A 21,276-nucleotide genomic window follows, 5' to 3' on the forward strand; every position below is an offset into this window, starting at 1 on the left:
AGATCAGTGTTGAGATGGAAAAAGCATAATTATTTGCATTTGAAACCTTAAATTTTGTTGAGTGATGTTGTTGGGCCATTTTTCAATTTCTCGGAATAGTAGAATGGAGCCAATTTCCTTATCATAATACTTACTACTCAGAGGACAAGATCAGGTCTCAGTTGTACAAACCTTATCTCTAGACTTCATTAATCCTATTCACACTTAAGGTGAAACTTTAGCTGAGTGACCAGAGCTCTCTCCTAATGTCACTTATAGGCATTCTTCTCTTCTGCCAGTTTCAATACCACAATAGTCATCCCACCACTAATTACACTCAAGATACACAGATGACCATGTTTCCTCATCCTGCATTTAGCTCCCAATCCATACGTGGGATTTTTCTTTTATTTACATATTTCATATTGTGTATGTGCACATGTGATGCTAGGGATCAAGCCCAGGACCTCACATACATGAAGTGTGCACTTTACTGAGGAACCATATCTCCAGTTCTCCTACTTTCTTTGAAAAAGGAAAATGGTGCAGGGTAGGGAGAATAGAAACTAAGATCATTAGTAGCCAATCAGAGATTGGTTTAAGTCTCACAAATAGAAGTGCTCGCAAATCTCCAGCACCATGAAAATACAAGGTCTACAATAATTCTGGCCAGCAGAGAGGCTGGAAATGAGTTCCAGTCTCCTCTGTTTGTCTCCTACCTGATCTGTTTCCTTCTTTCCACTTTTTCTTTTTTTCTCCTCTCACTGCCCCCTAATCTTCCCTTTGTCCCTGAAATGCTGAAAACATTCGGTGAATTTTTCTGCCAACTATTCGGCGCATTTACCTTCTAACTAGTCCCATTTCCATGGAAAACCCACATAGATGCTGGAAATCTGAGAGAAAATAATAAGCATTTTCGGTGTATAGAAAGATGGAGACTCAGAGCTTTGTCTGTTTTGACTCCAGATGAAATCCATAGACAGGAGATGGCTCAAAAGACAGGAGCACATGCTTAACATGCAGGACTCCTGGGTTCAGTCTCAGTACTGAAGGGTCCCTGAGCATCACAGTGTACAGACCTAGAGCACACTGGCCCCCGTCAATGAAATCCAATCTGATGTAATTCACTTGTTTACTCTTGAGGCCTTACATTCGTTAGTTTAATTCTTCAGAAAACAATCCATGAAACTGACTTATAATCAGCTAGAGTTTTGATGAACCAGCTCAGCTGGTGTAGGGCTACTGAAAACTAAAATGCAAAAACTAAGAGGAAGAACAAGTGTGCATCTTGATTAGGAAGTCCAAGATCAATACACTGTATTGCTTCTTAGGGATATGCAGTGTGCTCTTTGCTACAGCAGAGAAATTTACAGTACAGTAAAACCAATTTTGGCCAAGATAGGGGATGTCTCATAAGATTACACTTAAAATACATCTGTCTTAAGCTCTCGTCCACCTTCAGGACCTCTAGACTTTTCTGGAGATTCAGGAAGATGGTTTTGCCATTGTCAAAAGCTGGAGATTCTCTCAGAATGACCCACAGGGACTAGGTCTGCAGTGTGGTAGGGCAGGCAACCTCTCACTTTCAGCACTCTGATTCCTCCTGTGCTCCCAAAACACATCCCAGAGTACACAAGAGTCCATGCATGACCTTCAGAGAAGTCCTTGAAAACAATGAAACCAGAGTCTCATTTGAAATCTGGAATCCATTCCAGCCTCAAACAGGAAGAAAATTAGGCATATAACAATAAAGCCCACAGTTTAGAGAAACCTGGGGAGGGTCTGGCTGACATTAAAATAAGGAAGACTTTTCGTTTTCTTCTTTGCCTTCACTAGTTTGTAGTTCATGAAGGCTTTTCATCTGAGTCACCCAAAGCTTCTAGACAATACAGTTAGTTGATGGCAATAAATGGTTTATCCAGTGGATAAAGCATCCAGAAGAGATGTTGAATAATATAGTAAAAGTCACTTGCAGTGTTTTAAGCTACAAAGAGAATTCTATCATTCCAAAATATAAGGGACCAATACTACCATATTCCCCTTGGATTAATTTCAGAGTCAAAGGTAGGTGCTAGAAGTGAAAATATGTTCCCCAAAGCCCCAATTCCATTAACACAGACATTATGGATCTGGAAATATTCATTTACTTAGAACATAAGTCAGCAGAGTTTGCTTGCATAGTAAAGTTAACTTGACAAACATTTGTGGGTTAACACAGTTTTAATTAAGTACAGACAATTAGCTTTTGTCTGTACCTGATATTATTCACGATCAATTTTCCATATCATCTTTTTATTTCATAACTACAAATAAGTATAAACGTGTACTTCTTCTTGGAGAGTTTTCCCTTTTTGTCATCAAGAAAGGGGTACTTCTGAGTCACATGGTGGCAATAAAGTCCAGTAAAAATCAATTGGCAGGGAGCTCTGCTTTGGAATTATATCTGAATGCATCTATAGTTTGTCTGGGAGATCTCTAAAGCAAAGAAGGTAGTTCCAAAATAATGCAGTAGAAGGTAGAGGTGGAAGCTAGAATTTGATCCTCAGACTTAGATTCTTATTAGCTACATGCATAACTTAATTTTGTTTTTTTCTTAAGTACCTTCACAGTTCATTAAAAAATTTTTCCTTAGAAAAAAAGTAAGAAAGTTAAATGGCATGACTTTGGTCTCCAAAACAGATGCCAGTTTGAACTTTACTCTGCCAAAAACTATTTGGTTTGGCGCTGGAGGACTTGGGCTGAAAAAATATTTGTCAGTTCCAAAAGATTTCACAAGCTTTTCTGGCGAGGTTGGTGCCATGTGGCATCTCCCTGGGACTGTGGCATAGAAAGGGAACACTCCTGACCACAGATTTGCCGTGGCCAGCACGGCCAACACTAGGAGCTCACTCAAACTTCCTTGGGTCAAGATGCTGCAAGTCAAGAGAGTGAAATTTCAAAGAGCAAGTAACCAAAGTAGGCATCCAAATTTCTTGCTGGCAGTGAAAACAAAGTCACTTGGTTTTGATGGCTCCATTTCCCAACTGTCAATAACAGCCCCAGAACAACTATCCGACGTGATCCCCAGCATGTCAGTCTACAAAACGACATAAATCTCAAACTCCTACATTCTATCCTTAGCCAAGAACTAGTAGGAAAAAAGAAAGAATAAATGAAAAAAGAAAATGCAAGCAGATCTTTTATTGCCATCTGAGAGCTTACTAATTTTATTTTCAGCGTTTAACAAGAAAAACATGGAATGGCTTATAACTTCACAAAATATAAGCAGCACATTTAGCTAATATCGCACATAGCAGTGATTTTATGAATACTTAGTACAGTATAAAGATCCAATCTATCACTGGGATTTGGAAAGACTAGCCAAACTGCCCATAAATCTTAAAAATGACTACAGTCAATGAAGGTTGTGACATAAAATCATGCATTTTAGTAAGGGTTGCAGCTAGTCTACAAGAAAATAGGCTTCTGATCCTTTCAACTTAGTCATATCTAACAACTATAACAACAAAAACAAACAAAAAGAATCCCACTATATTTTCAATAAGTCTCACAATGAGAGACGTTACTGGTGCCCGCTCAAAAAATTCATGAGCAACAGTATAACAGTGATTTTCATTATAGCATGTGCTTAAAAACACAAGTCTGTTTTAATGGGTTGAACTTAGAACAGCACTAGAACTTGAACAACCTCAAAGCACACAAAGTCTCTTATATCTGCCCATTTCACATTATTCACAAATACACCTCCCCTTCACTCCTACAAATATCCTCAAACTCTTAAAACTTCTGTCACTTTCACCAAGACCACATGGCTCCAAGGCTTGCTACGTGATTGTCAAGGATGCCAAGATTTACTAATAAATAGCCTCAAAAAGAGAACCAAGCTCCAAACCGCCTCTCTACAGAAAAACCCATTCCATTCGATTGCAACAAAGACAGTGCCACCATCTACCCGACATCGCTAAAATGTAGAAACCAGTATCAAACTCAGCAGAAAAAGTCATAACAAACAAATGGATGATAAGTGTGCTTTACCATTTTGGTTTCTGAGTGCATTGGCTGGACTTGGGGAGAAGCACAGGGGTTGCTGAGATTCGGGCCCTGCATCCCCAGAAGGCTGGAGTTCACTGACATTTGTCTCTCCATCTAAGAGAAAGGAAAGCAACAGAGTTAGGAGTATGAAAATAACAGCAAGATTCACAAAGCTGCATTTCTCAAATTGGTCACTCGGAATTTCTTTGAATAACTTGGGAGAAGCCTATGCAGTGGAAGAAGGTGTGTAAAGGGCTCCCAAGGACATCAAACACCCATCAGAAGCTGTGCCTCCCAGAAAAGAGGCCCCATCCCAAAAGGACTGTGTTGCCAAAACAAATTTCCAAACAAAGGTCATTTCCAATCTTGCAAACATGCCAACTACTCAGTTCTATAACTATGAAGAACAGTATTTGCATTAAAAATTCTGGAAGGGGGGCCAGAGTGATAGTACAGAGAGGAGGGTGCTTGCTTTACATGTGGCCAACCCAGGTTCCATCTCCAGCATCCCATATGGTCCCCCTGGATCCTACCAGGAGTTACCTTTGAGTGCAGAGCCAGGAGTAAGCCCTGAGACAAAATTTCTGGAAGTATATTTACATACCAAATGATTATGTCTTTATTTTCTCCTTAGGTCTTATGCAAAACATACATCATTTTAGCAATATACAATTAACCTGAAAAGCAGTGATGCTCTCAAATATGATAAGACTTTCTATCATTTTAGCCCATATGAACAAAATAGAAATGATAAAGCACAAATTTACATCGTGTCCCCTAGGTTACTAACAGTAGTGGTTTCAGCATGACAGCAGGGTTAGGTTTCTGGGTAAGTGAAGAAAGCAGCCCAGGATATTGAATGACAGATGATGACACTCCTACACTGTCCTGATGGCCTAACTAAGTGTCAGGAACTAATATCACTTGACTTGAGTGCTGGCATTTTTGTGTCTAGAGTGTGTCTTTAAAAAGTCAATACAGAAAAATCTCGATTTCACCAGGGAAATTGAGTCTGGTTAATATTTTCTGTTTAGCAGAAAGTTAGCATGCTTCAAAAAAGTTTAATAAAGCAAATGTACTTTATACTAAAACCATTGAGAATAAAAAATTACTTTTCTGAGGACAGGCATAGGGAATACTAGAGTCTCTAATGCAAGCATTTTTTCCATTTGCCAGAAGATGGAAATGAAAACAATGGTGGGAAATTTTAGAGAACCAGGTTTCTGCCCAAAGTTAGCTTAGGTGGTCTTGGGAAATGGAGCTTCTTATCACAGGAGCGCCTCAAAGAGATGGGAAACTCCCACATGGCATGAGGGTGATAGTCGGACAGAGATCCTTCCAGGGCTGGCCCTTCCATTGTTGAGATTCTATAACTGCAAATCCTGATGTGTCAGCCCCAGGCCTGGGCGATAATTAAAACATTAATATGTGGATTAGTGGAAAAGCTCTCTCTAAGTCTCATAGATGACCAGGAGTGAGTATTCCCTCTTGCAGCAAATCACTTTAAGTAAGCCTTCGCTTCACCTGTCATCTAGCACTGGCTGGCTATGTAAAACCGTTTGAAAAGGAGCCACGTATTGAAGAATTTCCCATTAGAGCACTCCAGCAAACCTCCGAAGCCTTCCCAATCTGGTAAAGTAAGAATCACTTTCATGCTAGAGAGGTGGCTAAAGGGGCTTAGAGCACATGCTTTGTATCCAGGAAGCTCAGTTTCATTCCTTCTCCTGTATCTCATGGTCTCAAGAACACCATCAGGATCCAGTCCTGTGGATATTAGCCCTCAAGTATCCCTGGGCATGACCCCAAAACAAAAAAATACAAAAAAGGATTCACTCTTATATTCCTATGAAATGTGCAGGCTACCTAAGGATCCAATTTGAGACAGAGGCACACTGAGCAGTGCTCAGGGACAATCTCTAGTTCTATGTGATCCCTAGGGGTGTTCAGGGGACTATATGTAGTGCCAGGGATTAAACTGGGGTCACAAAGATGCAAGGCAAGTACCAAACTCTTGTACTATCTCTCCAGCCCAAGAAGACAAAAAAAATTTAAATTGGAGGGGCCGGAGCGATAGCACAGCGGGTAGGGCGTTTGCCTTGCACGCGGCCGACCCAGGTTCGATCCCCGGCATCCCATATGGTCCCCCAAGCACCGCCAGGAGTAATTCCTGAGTGCAAAGCCAGGAGTAACCCCTGAGCATCGCTGGGTGTGACCCAAAAAGCAAAAAAAAAAAAATTTAAATTGGAGTAAAATAAACACAAACATAATATAGAAATATATGATTATATACAATGCCCATAGTAAGATGACAAGCACATTATTGGGTGTACAGATGAGCATTATTGAGCACATTTATATTTGCTAATTACAAAGTCATGAAGATTTCCCTGGAGATGCTCATTACTTCCCACTGCCACTTGCAGAGGTGGGTAATAGGAGGATGGAAGAGCATTTCACCTGTGTTGCCAACTGGTGATTCCTCCCAGAGGAAAATCAAACCCAAATAAGCTTTTTCTTTCAGTTTTCCAAAGGAAGCTTATTTAGAAGTAAAACTGGTTGTTCAATGACTTCGCAGCTCCCAGCCTTGGCGCTCTGCAAAGTCGAGGGACAGTAAGTAGCCTGCTTGCAGCCTTGGACCCAGTCAGCCATGCTTCCCCGCTGTCCGGAAAAATCAGTGTATGACTCTTTCTACCCCATGACTCACAAATTAAACAGAATATTCAAAACAGACTGATTTCTCTATGTAAAAAGAAAAACAAAACACATTTTTCCATCTTAGTGATCGTAGGGGGTCAGCAAGAGCTTCTTCAAAATAACTCGCTGGTGTTTGGTGTCAATAGAACACCACAGCATTGGCCTGGCTTTGATAGGCAGTGCAGAATGAACAGTGAGAACAACACACACACACACACACACACACACACACACACACACACACACACACCCCTCTACACACTCCTACACACACATACCACAACCCTCTCTCCCACCCCCACCCGTCATCAGCTTTGTTCAACTGTAGGGAACTTTGAGCACAGCAGGTAAAACATCCAGATTAAGGAGCACACTTTGTTTAAGCTGCATGAAGAAAGAAATTGGAAAACAGATGTTTAAAAGAACTTTAGTTCACAAGGTTTTTGTTTTTTTTTTTCATTAAAAGTGAGTGCTCAGAGCTATATTTTGCATGCAGGGTGCCTGGGTTGGATCCTCTGTGGCTGGAAACAACTTTTGAAACACAATGAGGTCTCAAAAATCAAACAAAAAATGTGGGTGCTCATAGCAAATTATTTCAGCATGTGAATTTCGAGACAGGAAGTTATAACCTCGTGACTCTTTGAAGGCAACACTTGTTTTGTTCCTTATTCCATGCCAGCTTTACATAGTACATGGCACATAGAAGGTGCTCTTTGCTAAAGCTTGAAGGAAGAAGGAAGGGAGGGAGGAAGGAAGGGAAGGGAGGAAGGATGTTTGAACGAGGAAGGGAGGAAGGACATATTGTCATACCTGGGGTTTTGTGCAATGTTTGGCCTGGTAGTGTGCATTCTCAACTTTACCCACAAGACAAATTTACTCCCAGAGAATCACAGATTCCCCAGGCAATATGTCTAGGAGAAGAACATGCTTGAATTGCAAAGTTAAAGCACAGGAGCTGGCAGCTTATTAATAAGGACATTTAGGCTGCAAATATCTAGTACCTAGAACACTTTCTTAATCTTAGGTGGTTCTAGGCTTTTGAGAGACCTTTGTTCACTAGTATGTTATTATTACTTTATACTATGGCTTCTCAACCTTAGCACTATTGTTATTTAGGACCAAAGAATTCTTTTTGTTTGTTTGTTTGTTTTGTTTTGGGGCCACACCTGGTGGTACTCAGGACTTACTCCTGTCTCTGCACTCAGGGTTCATTCCTGGCATGCTCAGGGACCATATGGGATGCCAGGGATTGAATCCAGGTCAGCCATGTGCAAAGCAAATGCTCTATGCACTGTACTAACCCCTGGCTCCCAAATAATTCTAACCTGGTTTGATCCCCAGCATCCCATAGGGTCCCCTAAGCTTGGCGGGAGTAATACTTGTGTGAAGAGTCAGGTGTAACCCTAAGCATGGCCTGGTGTGTGGCCCCAAAACAACAACAAATTATTTATTGGGGGCTATACTGTGCATTTTTAGGAATCTGGATTTTATGCTCTAAAAGTGAATAGTGTTCCAGATCCTGCCCTCCACCTAAATTACTACCAATCACTGCTCTACATTCACTCCGTTGCCATGGCTGGCAGCTGTGCACACCCAGGTCATGGTCCTCCCATTGGGTGGCATTCTTGACTTTTTGTCTCACCTGCCCCTGGACCATACACCTGATTATTTCCTTCTATTGTGAATCAGCAACAGGAGGAAAACTGGTGACATAAAAAAATATGTTGGAAATCAGTGCCAGGCACCTTTCCTCAGTGCCCTCCAGGCCCAGGTGCTCTAGCTTCGGGAATGGTGTACAGTTAGTAAACTGATCAAGAAAAACAAAATCTAGAAGTTAGTATTTTTCTAGATAATCATAAGATTTTTGAAAAGAAACTGTGTTTCTGAACAACAGGAGTTTACTTTTTTAGAAACCAGAGTTTTAAAAAAACAAAAACAGGGGTTTTGTTTGAGGGCTGCACTCAGGAGTCCACAGGGCTTACTCATTGCTCTGTGCTCAGAAATCTAGTGGGGCGCAGGGTACCATATGGGGTGCTGGGGGGATCAAATCTGGTTGGAGGTGTGCAATGCGAATGGCCTACCTGCCATATTTCTCTGGCCCCCGGACAAGAGGGTCTGTTTTCCTGAAACACTGACTAAAACCAGAGATAATGGCATTGATGGTGCTGCTTTCCTTCCTCTAATGATGGCAAGGTGAACAATGCATCGCATCTGTCTCTGTAGCCCAATCCTGCAAGCACTATGTAGCACATGGACTACCCAATACCTGAAGTGAGCAGGTCCTCTCTGAACTCGGACCAGCAAGGCCTTTCCCACGCCGTGGCTGCCTGAGGTAAATGAGCAAGCTGCTCCCACCTGTGTAAATGGAACTATGATTTCCAGTCACAAATCTTTCTCACAAACTGGGTGACGTGAGATTATTCCTCTTCTTGGTTTTCAGCTTTCACTCATCAAAGGAGTCATCAATAATTGCTGCTTTCTTCCCCACCTCCCCATTGTTGTGAAGGGAAAACGAACAGAAATAAGGAAAGTAGACAATTCCATAAAATGGCAACTGTTCTGCAAAGACTTGCTGGCATTGTGGGAGGGCTTTACTTCATTTGACAAATCAATCATCTTCAGGGCTTTTCAGAACTCTTGTGGCCCCTGAATAATGATACAGCCACTAAAGCACAAAGTCAGTGAGGATGAGGAAGAAGTTAAGGGTGGGGAATCTCATGAATGACAGAACAATGTCTGCTCTGGAATGGTCAGTATCTCTCTTGGATGTTATTCTGATGTTCTCAGAGAGGGCAACAGGACTATGGAATGATTTACAAGCAAATCAGAGTCAAACTATCTGGATTTAAATCCTGATTAACTCACCTCCTAGGTCTGTGAGTTTAGCCAAGTTATTCAGCCCCCCTCCCCGGGCCTCAATTTTACCACCTGTAAAATGGGATAGCAGTGTGTCCCTTATACACACTGTCTCACTATTTTGTCAGAGCATTGAAAGAGAATCTATGTATCATCAAGCAGTGAAAGGCTGGGCTCCAGAGTTAGATTTCCTGGGTTCAGAACTCAGCAGCTTACTTCATCACTGGCCTAGTGACTTGACTAACTTTCCTCATTCAAAAAAATAGGGATAGTATTGGGCTCTCTGTCTGAGGACTGTTCCGTGTGCTGCAGTGTTTCACAAGTGACTGCACATGGTAAGCATTCAACAAACGCCAGTGTAATGAAAAACACATGAGGTGCACCAATACATACTAGCAGCTATTCTGGGCCATAGTGGTTTCTTTTTTTTTTGTTTGTTATTTTATAAATATTACTGAGGATGACTGAACAGCTCACTGGTAATTGAGACACAGCCATAAAAGTTCATGTCCTGAAACCAGTTCCTGATGTGGTGACCACCCTTGTCACCTGTGGGAAGATGGGTAAAGCCTTGGTGGGCAGATCAGAAGGATGGTGGGGCTAACAGATGCCTCTGATGGAGAACGGGCCTTGAAGCGAATGGCACGAAGCTCCCTCCAGAAACTGTTCGTGCCAGTCAGCTTAGATCTCAGCTTTTTTCATGACTCTTGCAAAAGCCTCGGCAGAAGCAAGATGCACTTACTGGCATTAAGACGGCGGAAGATCCCGGCATCGTGGGGTTGGGCAGGGTCCCGGGCATGGAGGCTGGCATGGGCTGTCTCTGTCGGCTATGGAGTTGGAGCAGAGAAGATAGAGAGCCTGGGACAGGCCTGGGAACAAAGACAAGAGGCAAATATTAATCCTGACGCTCCCGCCTGCTGCTTCCGCCATCCAGAGCAGGGCAAGCCCGTGGAACGAGCAACAGATCAGACCCACTGATGGGAACCACGTAATTGAGGATATTAGGGAAATCATAACAAATGAAACACAAGCCTGGTTTCCTTTGCTGCTTCCTAGTTAATACATCAAATTCCACTCCAGCTCCTGACCTCTGTTCTCTAACCGATGGTCCACAGTCAAACAGCCAGTGTTCGCCCTCGTATCCCCCCATCTTCAGAAAGGGACTAGGTGTCCAAACCCTGTGTTGTGTCAGAAATCTCTGTCCCCTATCACCAGGTCTCCGAGTCTGAGATCCTTGTGCATTTGTTTTATCTACTCTTCCCACTCTTCTACCTGGAAGCCTCCCTGGCTTTGCTCTAGATACACTTCCACTAGCTGGATTTGCAGAGTCAACTTCATTCATGAATTCCCAATAGGAACCTGCCCTGATTTTTTTTTTTCCAGAGTTCACTGTTGTGAGTGGAAAAAAACCAACGCCAGGTCACAAACCAAAGCAGTGGATGGAGGCTTACTGCACTCCGGCCAGCCTTTCCCTGGTGAGTCCAAAGCCCAGCCCCCAGTTACCAATCCCTCATTTCATAATAACTGGAGGTGTTAGGCTGTTTGACAGGAACAGAGCTTGGCCTGACCCACAGGACTTGGGTAAGCATTCCTCTGGGGAGTACATAGTTTGAGCTTTTGCTTCAATTTGCCAGAAAATTGTTTTAAGGGCCTTAAATTGATTTAATGAGCCAGGGAATGTGGGGCTGAGGGAAAAGGGGAATTATTTGTGTTTATTAAAAATAGCAAACAAGTGACCTCTTTGGCTAAATTCTCAATCTCCTGATGCTTGTGCCCTGGGGAGCTGTATACATGTCAAGCTGTTAAAGACTTAACAACAAATAAATAAGGGAAAACAAATAAACAAACACCCTTCAGGACCTCTGAGTCTTCCATATTAAACAGTCTTCTTCTGCAAGCCATGACAGAAATGAGTTCTTTCAAAAGTAATGTATTTTCTTGAAAATAAAACGAAACAGAACTATTGCCTCACCTCAGAACTGGTTCTAGTTCTGGAAAGAGATATCCTGTATAGGCTGTCACCCACTGCGCTGTTCTGAAGAAAGGTCCTCAGAACCCACCAGAGCAGCACAAGGATATTTTCTTTGAAGTTCATTGTTGGATGAGGAATGTGACTTAAGTGGGAGAGCACAACCTTTGTATGTGCGGGACCCTGAGTGTGATCCCTGGCACTGCATGGCTCCCCGAAGGTCACCAGGTGGGAACCTGATTACACTCTGCCCCCACACCAACAGCCAAGCACTTTAGGGGTGATCCATGTAATGATTACTTAAAGCAGGAAATACTGCTGTTTTTCAAAATCCCCAGGGCTGGGAAGATAGTCAATGAGCTGGAGTGCTTACTTCACATGCTAAAATTCTGGGTTCAATCCCCACACCACAGGGTCCCCCAAGCACCGCTTGTAGAGACCCCTGAGCATTGTCAGGTGTGGCAACACACAAATCTACAAAACTCCCTAGAAATAGAACCCACTGTCCTCCATGGATGATTTATAAAAACATGTAGACTAAAATGGAAGAATTCCAACATGTTTTTCCTTCCCATTGCTATTATGATTCCAAAGAAGATGAAATGTTTGATTCTCCTCCTGAGAACTCCTTTGGAAACAGAGCTAGCAGTCACAAGCCCACATATCCCAGAAGGATTAGTCACAAATTTTTATATGATTAAGAAGCTGTGCGTATAAAAATAAAGAATATAAAAATTATAGAGTATATTGGGGCTGGAGCGATAGCACAATGGGTAGGGCGTTTGCCTTGCACGCTCGACCCGGGTTCGATTCCCAGCATCCCATATGGTCCCCTGAGCACCACCAGGGGTAATTCCTGAGTGCATGAGCCAGGAGTAACCCCTGTGCATCGCCAGGTGTGACCCAAAAAGCAAAAAAAAAAAAAATTATAGAGTATATAGCTATATGAAAAATCACACCCCATTTTGTTTATAGGACATGTATCTAAGTAATTATGAAGACCAAGCAGCTTATAATAATGAAACAAGTGTTTTTCAGGAAAGCATATCAAGTATTATAATTATTTATTGACATGTGCCTATGGGACCCCTGGAGTATAGATTAACAAAAAGGATTAGTAGATTTTACAATTCCAGGAAATTACTGCTGTCAATGGCTAAAATATTCTATAGTAAATTGTAACTTCACTTAATCAGTGAGAATTCAGTAAGATTATGGGCTCTGTCAACAGAAAACATTATTTTATGTGTTTGTGTATGTGTGTGTGTGTTTCCGCAGAATTAATGTTTGTTTGGGACCTATAATGAAATGATCTGTATATAAAAGCATATGAGGTTTGATCACACACAGTTCCTCTAAGTACAAGATTAATACTCTGAACTCCCTAGTTTCTGATGAGAAATGTTCATTGGGATCATCTCAAGAAATCCTAGAGATAGCTCATCATTCATCCACCCATTCAATCATTTGTCTATCTACCCTTACAGAGAGGTATATAAAAGTACTATGTACATATAATATTTCTATATGTACATAGATCATGCATACATATACATAAGTATAGATTTCTTCTCTATTTATGTTCCCCTAGTAACAAGAGGAGAATGCTTCGATTATAGATAATTAGGGACATGTGAAAAACCCAAGATGATTTACAACATCATAATTATGAGTAAAGGGTAACATTATCATCACTTATATTTTGTTTTCAACATGACATTAAACATAATCTTGGCTATCAAATTTCATTGATGGGTTATTATTTTATTAAAGCAATTTAATGATGGTGTGAATGGAGATGCAAAGTAATTAAATTCAAAATGAGCTTTAATTTTCCCCAAACTATGGAAAACTCTTAGCTGTTCAGGATAACTGGAAAACAGTATTTTTTATTTGATTCAATGTTATTATTTAGTCAGTTATTTCCTTACAATGTATAGATACACTAAACTTTAAGATTGAGCATTTCTCATTAATTAAAAAAGGCTTTTAGGGTATTGGGCTTTCCCTGATCTACACAATAATAATTATCTAATGATGCCAATCAGGGGCTGGAGCGATAATGCAGCAGGTAGGGTGTTCGCCTTGCATGCGGCCAACCAGGGTTTGATTCCTCCACCCCTTCCGGAGAGCCTGGCAAGCTGCCAAGAGTATCTTGCCCTCACAGCTACCCATGGCATATTCGATATGCCAAAAACAGTAACAACAAGTCTCACAATGGAGACGTTACTGGTGTCCACTCAAGCAAATCGATCAGCAATGGGATGACAGTGACAGTGATAGTGATGCCAATCAGAACAATTAGCAACATATACTTAAAAAAGAAAATAATTATTTGAGAAAGCCTAATTATAACTTTGGATTCTCAACAATTGTGACTTGTTCTTTAATACAGATTCTGTAAGTAATATCTCTACAAAACTTGGGATTTTAAACTACATGAATTCAAAGCAAAAGAGTCTATGCCTACCCATCGTTACATATACAAAGTGTAAGATGGGAATCGTACTTAGCTTGGTCCAAAGAACAATTATTTGTTCAGAATATTAAGACTGTTGAAGCAAGCTTGGTATTGAAATAACTGTGTTAATCATATTTTCCCTTTTGAATTAGAAATAAATATCATTTGATTTCTGGCACTTGCATAAAACTTGCTATATTACAATGCTTTATATTTTTCTAATTATTTTCACCTTTATATGACTTGATACATGCAATGTGGTACACAGACCATTTTACATCCTTTTTACTCAGGACTGAACTGAATACAGAAACACTTAAGTCTGCCCGAGGACATGAGGTCATGAACAGAAACAGGGCTTACACTCCACTTGCAACCTGAGGCTTTCCTACAACACCTTGAGCGCTTCCATAACTAAATTCTTATTGATTTTCTAGACTAAAACAAATTCATGCTCCATTTTCCATAATATTCACACTGCTCCCTGGAGTTTCCACAAAATGCTAAAAATTTGGCAGTACTACTAACATGAGGAGTCCCTCATCCGTGAGAAATTATGTTTTTTCCCTTAAACACACACACACACACACACACACACACACACACACACACACACAGAAACTTCCCAAACAACACATCAGTTAGACTAAAAATAAGAGGGCAATTGCAGTAAAATTGTGAAAACAAAGACCCAACAGTCTTTCTCTAGTGCAGGCTTGTTGCCATGAGCTAATAATTCCAGACTTTGAGCAAGCCGAGCCTCCTTTTTAATAACCATATGCCTCTAGGTAAAGTATTTCTACTAAAAATTATTGAGGCATGGAACAAGGTAAGATGTGTGAGCTCATGTTGGATTGTTCAATTACTAAACTGAGTCGCGTAGCATTAAGAGTTTTCCAACTTGACAGATTACTCCTCTTTATACACTTGTATAAACATACTGCTTATGGCTGAAATCTATGTAAGCTTTTCTTTCAATTAAAATGTCAAGGATGACAGACTGTGTTTTCACTGTCCTTAACAGGACGATAGGCACCACGGCAAGCGATTTCATGTCTTCATTTCCACTTCACTCTCCCAAAGGATGTTTTCCAGTCTGAGGGTGTCTGAAGAGCATGGGCTGTATCTGCTGGCCTGCTTTGCCCTTGGACATGTCTGACCAGCGTGAAGGAACCAAGGGCCAGTGCTTTTGTTTAGAAAATCTCAGAAGGGTCACTGCACACAGCTCTCCTTTCCCAGGTCTTCAAAAGACCAGTGGCACTCTGGGATTGTCTATTAAGCTCCCAGACCAAATGATCTGCCAGGTTTGTGGTCAAGAAGGCGAAGAGGTGCATGCATAAGCAGACACACACACACACACACACACACACACACACACACACACACTGTAGCACTGTAGTCCCGTTGTTCATCTATTTGTTCAAGCAGGCACCAGTAATGTCTCCATTGTGAGACTTGTTACTGTTTTTGGCATATCAAATACACCATGGGGAGCTTGCCAGGCTCTGCCGTGTGGGCAGGATACTCTCAGTAGCTTGCCGGGCTCTCTGAGAGTGCAGAGGAATTGAACCCTGGTTGACTGTGTGCAAGGCAAATGCCCTACCTGCTGTGCTATTGCTCCATTCCAGTGCATACAGAAAAATAGTATGCACATAATTGTATATGTGTCTGTTATTTATGGCAAATTATCATAAACATGATTTGTGAAGAACTAAAATATCTTCATGATATCAGGAATTTAGATTATAGCAGTAGATACAGACTTTTATATTTCAATAACCAATATAATGCTGCATAATTGCACACACACAGAAATCTTGAGCAGATCAAAAGGACTTGTGGGGTGCAGGGCAGAATATAAAAGCTTCAAGGTAAAATTATGTCAGGAAGAGCAGTAAAGAGTGAGAGACTCCATGGAGAAGAGATTCCTTCACTTGGGGATCTCCATACCATTGCCTCTCCAATGAAAGGATCAGGCCATGGACCCATCTCACAGTCCCTTGACAAGCAAAGAGTAAGATTCTAGAACTTAAAATGAAAAGACTAGTGGGACTGTGTATCTCGTTATGATAGTAGTGTTCATAGTTGTCTGTGAAGGCAATTTGAACCCTGGCATGCAGTAGATGGGCAGTATCTAAATTACATGAAACAAAATTGGGAGTGGGGGTTCCCAAGCAGTGCTCAGGAGGTCCAGGGCCCCAGTGGTGATTCCTGGCCCAGCAAGCCAGCAGTTTAGCGGTCCAACTCAAGGGCTTGTGGATGCAGTGCTTTTCCGGTGCTTCAGTGCTGGGGGTTGCCCATGCCATGCTGCCAGTGCTCACCAGAGCCATATTTGATGGTGCTCATGGGTCTCCAGGACTGTGTCTAAGATTCTCAGAGAACCCAGGTGGTGCTAAGAGTTGAACCAGGTACAGCCACATGCTAATTTAACCCCTGTACTTTCTCTCTGGCTTAAATTCAGTTCTTAATGTCAAGACTCCATAGAAAGCATTAATAATTCCCAAATGAAAGGTTTCCTAAAAGGTAAGTGATGTTACCAAAAAAAAAATAATAATAATAAGTCAACTTGAGTGGCTGGAGAGATAGTATACTATTTGATCCCCAACTGATTGACCACTGTACGATTCCCGGCAATGAGCCCTACCAGAAGTAATCTCTGAGCACAGAGCCAGGAGTAATCCCTGAGCACAGCTGAGCATGATCCAAACACCTAACAATAACAAAAAAAGGACTTCATATGGTCTAGGGCATCTACACTTCTCTCTGTGAGTGTAACTTGATCACATACCGACTTTATAGAGTATTACCCACTCTGTCTTTGCTTATGGAAAGCACATGGTTTTCCCTTGGACTTTCTTAAATGAAGTGTTATGGCCTAGTTTGGTAAATTCATTTTGTCTAGATTGAGCAGATGAAGAACTTAAAAGGGGAATATAAATGAATTCCCCTTGAGACTCTCTGTTTGTCCCTCCAACATTCCAAGTGCGATTAACCTACCAGCTGACATCCCTAAGCCCTTTCTGGAATCAAAGGTGGCCTCCAGATCTGGCATCCACCATCTTAGCCAGCTCATCTCCATATCTCCTAAAGTGTGCAGCTGCATATGTTCTTCTCAACACATCTCACACTGCTGATATTTATGCTGATACTTCCTTCCCAGTTGGGAAGGAAAAGAGTAACATCCGTCTAATATCGTAGAGACTCCCAGGGGCACCCACTCCAGAGATTCACTCTTAGTACAGACAGAACACACCCAAGACAATGGGGAAGTCAAGTAGAAGTACACCAGACTCGGTGTGTAAAAATAATAGTTCAGAAGGCTCTACTAGGACCAGCAGCATTGTAAACGCTCAGAGTATGACCACGGTGACACCATATTTAAGATGTTTAGTGAGACCAAAGAAATGATGGCACAGGCAGTTAGTAAGGCACAAGAAAGTATGAGTCAAAATGGAAAACTACACTTAAAACTGATAGAAATTAAGTGTATATAAAAAACTAAATAAACTCAGCTGTGAGCTTTAAGAGGAGATGTAGGAGGTCTCGAAAAAACAACAGAATATGGAAAAAAATTAAAAAGAAATGAATGGCACACTGGAGCACTATGGCGTGAGATTAAGAACAATATGAGACTTAGTAGTGTCCCTGAAGAATAAGGAGGTGAATTTGATGGAGAACTACTAGTTTAAGAAACCATAGATCAGGACTTTCCAGAGTACAGGCAGCAAGATTCAGAGGCCTGAGAATTCTCAGTGAAATAGGCCCTCCCACAAAAACAAAAAGTCAAAGACAGAATTCTGAAAGCAGCAAGAGCAAATAAGGAACTTACATACAAAGAAAAGCCTGTAAGATTCACAGCAGATCTATCAAATGATATTCTACGAACCAAAAGAGAATAGTGGAATATGATTTTAGAAACCTCACCAAGAATACTTGATCCAGGTAGATCATCATTTAGGTTTGGATGATATAACACTTCATGGATAGGTTGTAGCTGAGGAAATTCATAGTCCTAAACTAGTTTTGCTGAAATATTAAAGAAATTTCTTTAAAAGACAAAACCAGTTTTGCTGAAATATTCAAGAAGTTTCTTTAAAAGACAAGACTCAGACTTTGCTACTGAGTATGGCACTCGTGGAGTTTATTGTTGCACTATACTAGATTTCTAAGAAATGCTTGTTTAATCTGAGCTTTTTATATATTTTAATAATGAATCAACATTTTATTTGTACTGAATATCTATCAAGGTGATTTATTTTACATCCATAGAGATTTCTTACTATAATCTTTCACTTCTTAATACAAATACTTCAGATTTTCTGATCTAAAGCCAATATTCCCTTTGTAGGGTATGACACAATTTTATGTTTCTATTGAGATTCTTCTCTCTTACTCTTAGTAAATTGCATATTCATAGAATATATATGTATATAAATATATATGTATATAAAGTGCATTTAAATGGATTAGCACAGAATTATTCATTCTATTAATTTTTAAAATCTGTAGAAAATAAAGATAAAAATTATCAACATATATTTTACAATTTAGTGGAATTTCAATATTTTAGTTTTAGTCATCTATATATGTGTAGGCATCACCACCTCCACAATAAAAAATAAATCTTTTTTATATGTGGGATATAATGAAGCATGAAAAGGAACAACAAACAGCCCAAAGCATCAGAAATGGAGACTCTGTCTATAGAACTGAAAAACTGAGCTTGTGATGGGTGTGGTGTTGGAACAATGCATGTATGAAAAACATAATTAACAACTTTGTAAATCACGGCACATCAATAAAAATGGTAAAGAAAAAGAATTATCATTTCGTCCTGGATTTATGCCCTGGCACTGGAACGAAAGAAATGAAAAAAATTATTATTCATGAACAAAAATTATTGCCCTTACAAGAAGGGAAATTTGTAATGAGCAACATGTTTTTACTCTTCTCCTAAGTGGAAGTTTTAAAAATTCTTTTCCCCTTCCTCCTCCTTTCTCCCAGTCCCTTCCTTTCCTCTTTTCTTTCCTTTCCTTCTTTTCCCTTCCCTTCGCTTTATTTTTTAAAAAACAAGTCATCAGGATACGCAAGTACAGTATAACATGGAAAGGAAATATAGTTCAGTTCCTACATGGATAAAAATTGTCCTATATAATCGGTAGTGAAAACATGGGTTTGGGGGTTGGTCTACTTGGGTTGGAATCTCAGCTCTGCAACATTCTAGCTGTGTGACCTAGAGAAAATTGCATGGGCTCTCTGTGCCTTAATTTCTTCCATTTAGAAACACACCTCCATTGTAAAATAAAATGACAGATATTTACCTCATGACATAACATGAGTTCCTGCATAGTATAGTAACTAGATTGACTTTCTCCTCTACCTCTCGGCTGGTGCAGGTATTCACAGCAGTACAGGGCCTGAGCAGGATCACATCCTTGGGCCCCTGCACTGAACATAAGGCCTGGCTGGCTGAGACTTGAGAGTGGGGCTCGGAGACCTCCCCAGCATGGCTTGGAGCCACTCCCCATCATATACATATCCACATGTAGACTTTATTCAATAAAATTCAATATCACTATGAAATACTGATCAAACAATACACTAATCACTATACTTCAATCATGAAACAGTCTTTTAAAGTTGGGACCTTAAAGAATACCAATCCTGGGGCTGGAGCGATAGTACAGTGGGTAGGCATTTGCCTTGCATGCAGCTGACCCAGGTTCGATCCCCAGCATCCCATATGGTTCCTTGAGCACTGTCAGGAGTAATTCCTGAGTGCAGAGCCAGGAGTAATCCATGTGCATCGCTGGGTATGACCCAAAAAGCCAAAAGAAAAAAAATCAATCCTCAGCTTTAAAGAACTATAATAAGCAAAGACTAAGAACCCCAATTTTTCTGTACATCTATTTCTTAACAAAAATCAACATAAAATTTCCAATTCTTTTTATCAAGTGTACTCTCCCACTCATAATTTTACAGAATAAATAAATTACTTCGGGGCTGGAGCATTAGCACAGCGGGTAGGACATTTGCCTTGCATGCGGCCAACCCAGGTTTGCTTCCCAGCATCCCATATGGTCCCCTGAGCACCGCCAGGAGTGACTCCTGAGTGCAGAGCCAGGAGCAACCCCTGTGCATCGCTGGGTGTGACCCAAAAAGCAAAAAAAACCACCAAAATTACTTCATAATATTTCTCAGAAAGGTTGCTTGAAAATTTCCTCCCAATGGATTCAAATTCATTCCCCAGAGGTTAGTCCTCAGTATCTTGTTTTTCCTGAAAACAACAACACAAATCCAACAGAAGCACTAATGAGACAAATAAAATAGTTTTCCGACTCATCTTTGAGAAGACATCATATTATTTGGGATGCTTTTTTGTTTGTTTGCTTTTTAATGAGCTCACATACTACAGCACCTCGTCTTGCTGCCAAGCTCCTGAAGTTGAATGGAAGATATTATCGTTGCTCTTGTAACAAATGAGAGATCTGAGAAAACTTAGTACTATTTAGTCTGCGAAAAGGCACCAAAATATCAACAGAATTTAGTTAAAATATGCTTTTTTCTCTTCAAAGTTTCATCAGGCTCAAAGGCAGATCTTTGCTAAAGACAAACCTATAAGAATTATCTCCCCACCTTCACCCATTTATTTTTCTTTTTACATTTCCTCTGGTGACAAAGACTTCTGGGTATCCAGAAGTGAATTTTGTCTTAAAGTCTGCATATATCCTGGCCCCTTCCTCCCCTGAAGTCCCATCTTCCCCTATAAAGCTACGAAAAGAGTCAACACACGGTAGCAACTGTGCAGTTCGTTGGAGATTTCAATAATCCCTTTCCTTTGACATAGATCTGGAATTGACTCTGAAGTCATATGCAGCTGCCACCACACTGCATCTCTCCCCTTTATTTTATGATCCCAAGTGATTCTCACCACCTACTTTGGGACACCCCAATGGCAAATGCCTTTCAGGAGTGTTTTCAATCTATTTTTCCCTATAGTCACATTTACTCTCATGTATTTAATGAGTGATTAAGTCCATCAATACCAAAAGCAAAGTATGCACCTAATATGTGTCATTTCAGAGTGGAAAGTTGGTTTGGCAAGGTAAGCCATTCACATAATAATTTATCTATGAATTTCAATTGAGGATAACACAAAATAGACCCGTTTTTGATAGTCTCTTGGGCTTTTAGCATTTAAGCTTTTCAACTGTAATTCACCAATGATTTTGAGTTTTTAAAATACCTCCGCCCAGCTAGACAACAGACTTCATAACTTAGAGAT

The 21,276-nt window shown here is 40.6% G+C and overlaps 1 protein-coding gene across 1 annotated transcript in view; it reads right to left on the reverse strand.

Moving 5' to 3' along the window:
• CREB5 (cAMP responsive element binding protein 5) overlaps positions 1–21,276 on the reverse strand; it is a 452,531-nt gene that overhangs the window by 102,333 nt on the left and 328,922 nt on the right. The window contains exons 6-7 of the mRNA XM_055123939.1: positions 10,304–10,430; positions 4,015–4,125 (exon numbers count right to left, since the gene is read on the reverse strand). Of these exons, the coding sequence (XP_054979914.1) occupies positions 4,015–4,125; positions 10,304–10,430 (238 nt within the window). The remainder of the gene's footprint in view (positions 1–4,014; positions 4,126–10,303; positions 10,431–21,276) is intronic.

Source organism: Sorex araneus, chromosome 1, assembly GCF_027595985.1.
Source record: "Sorex araneus isolate mSorAra2 chromosome 1, mSorAra2.pri, whole genome shotgun sequence".
Classification (NCBI taxonomy): Eukaryota; Metazoa; Chordata; class Mammalia; order Eulipotyphla; family Soricidae; genus Sorex; species Sorex araneus.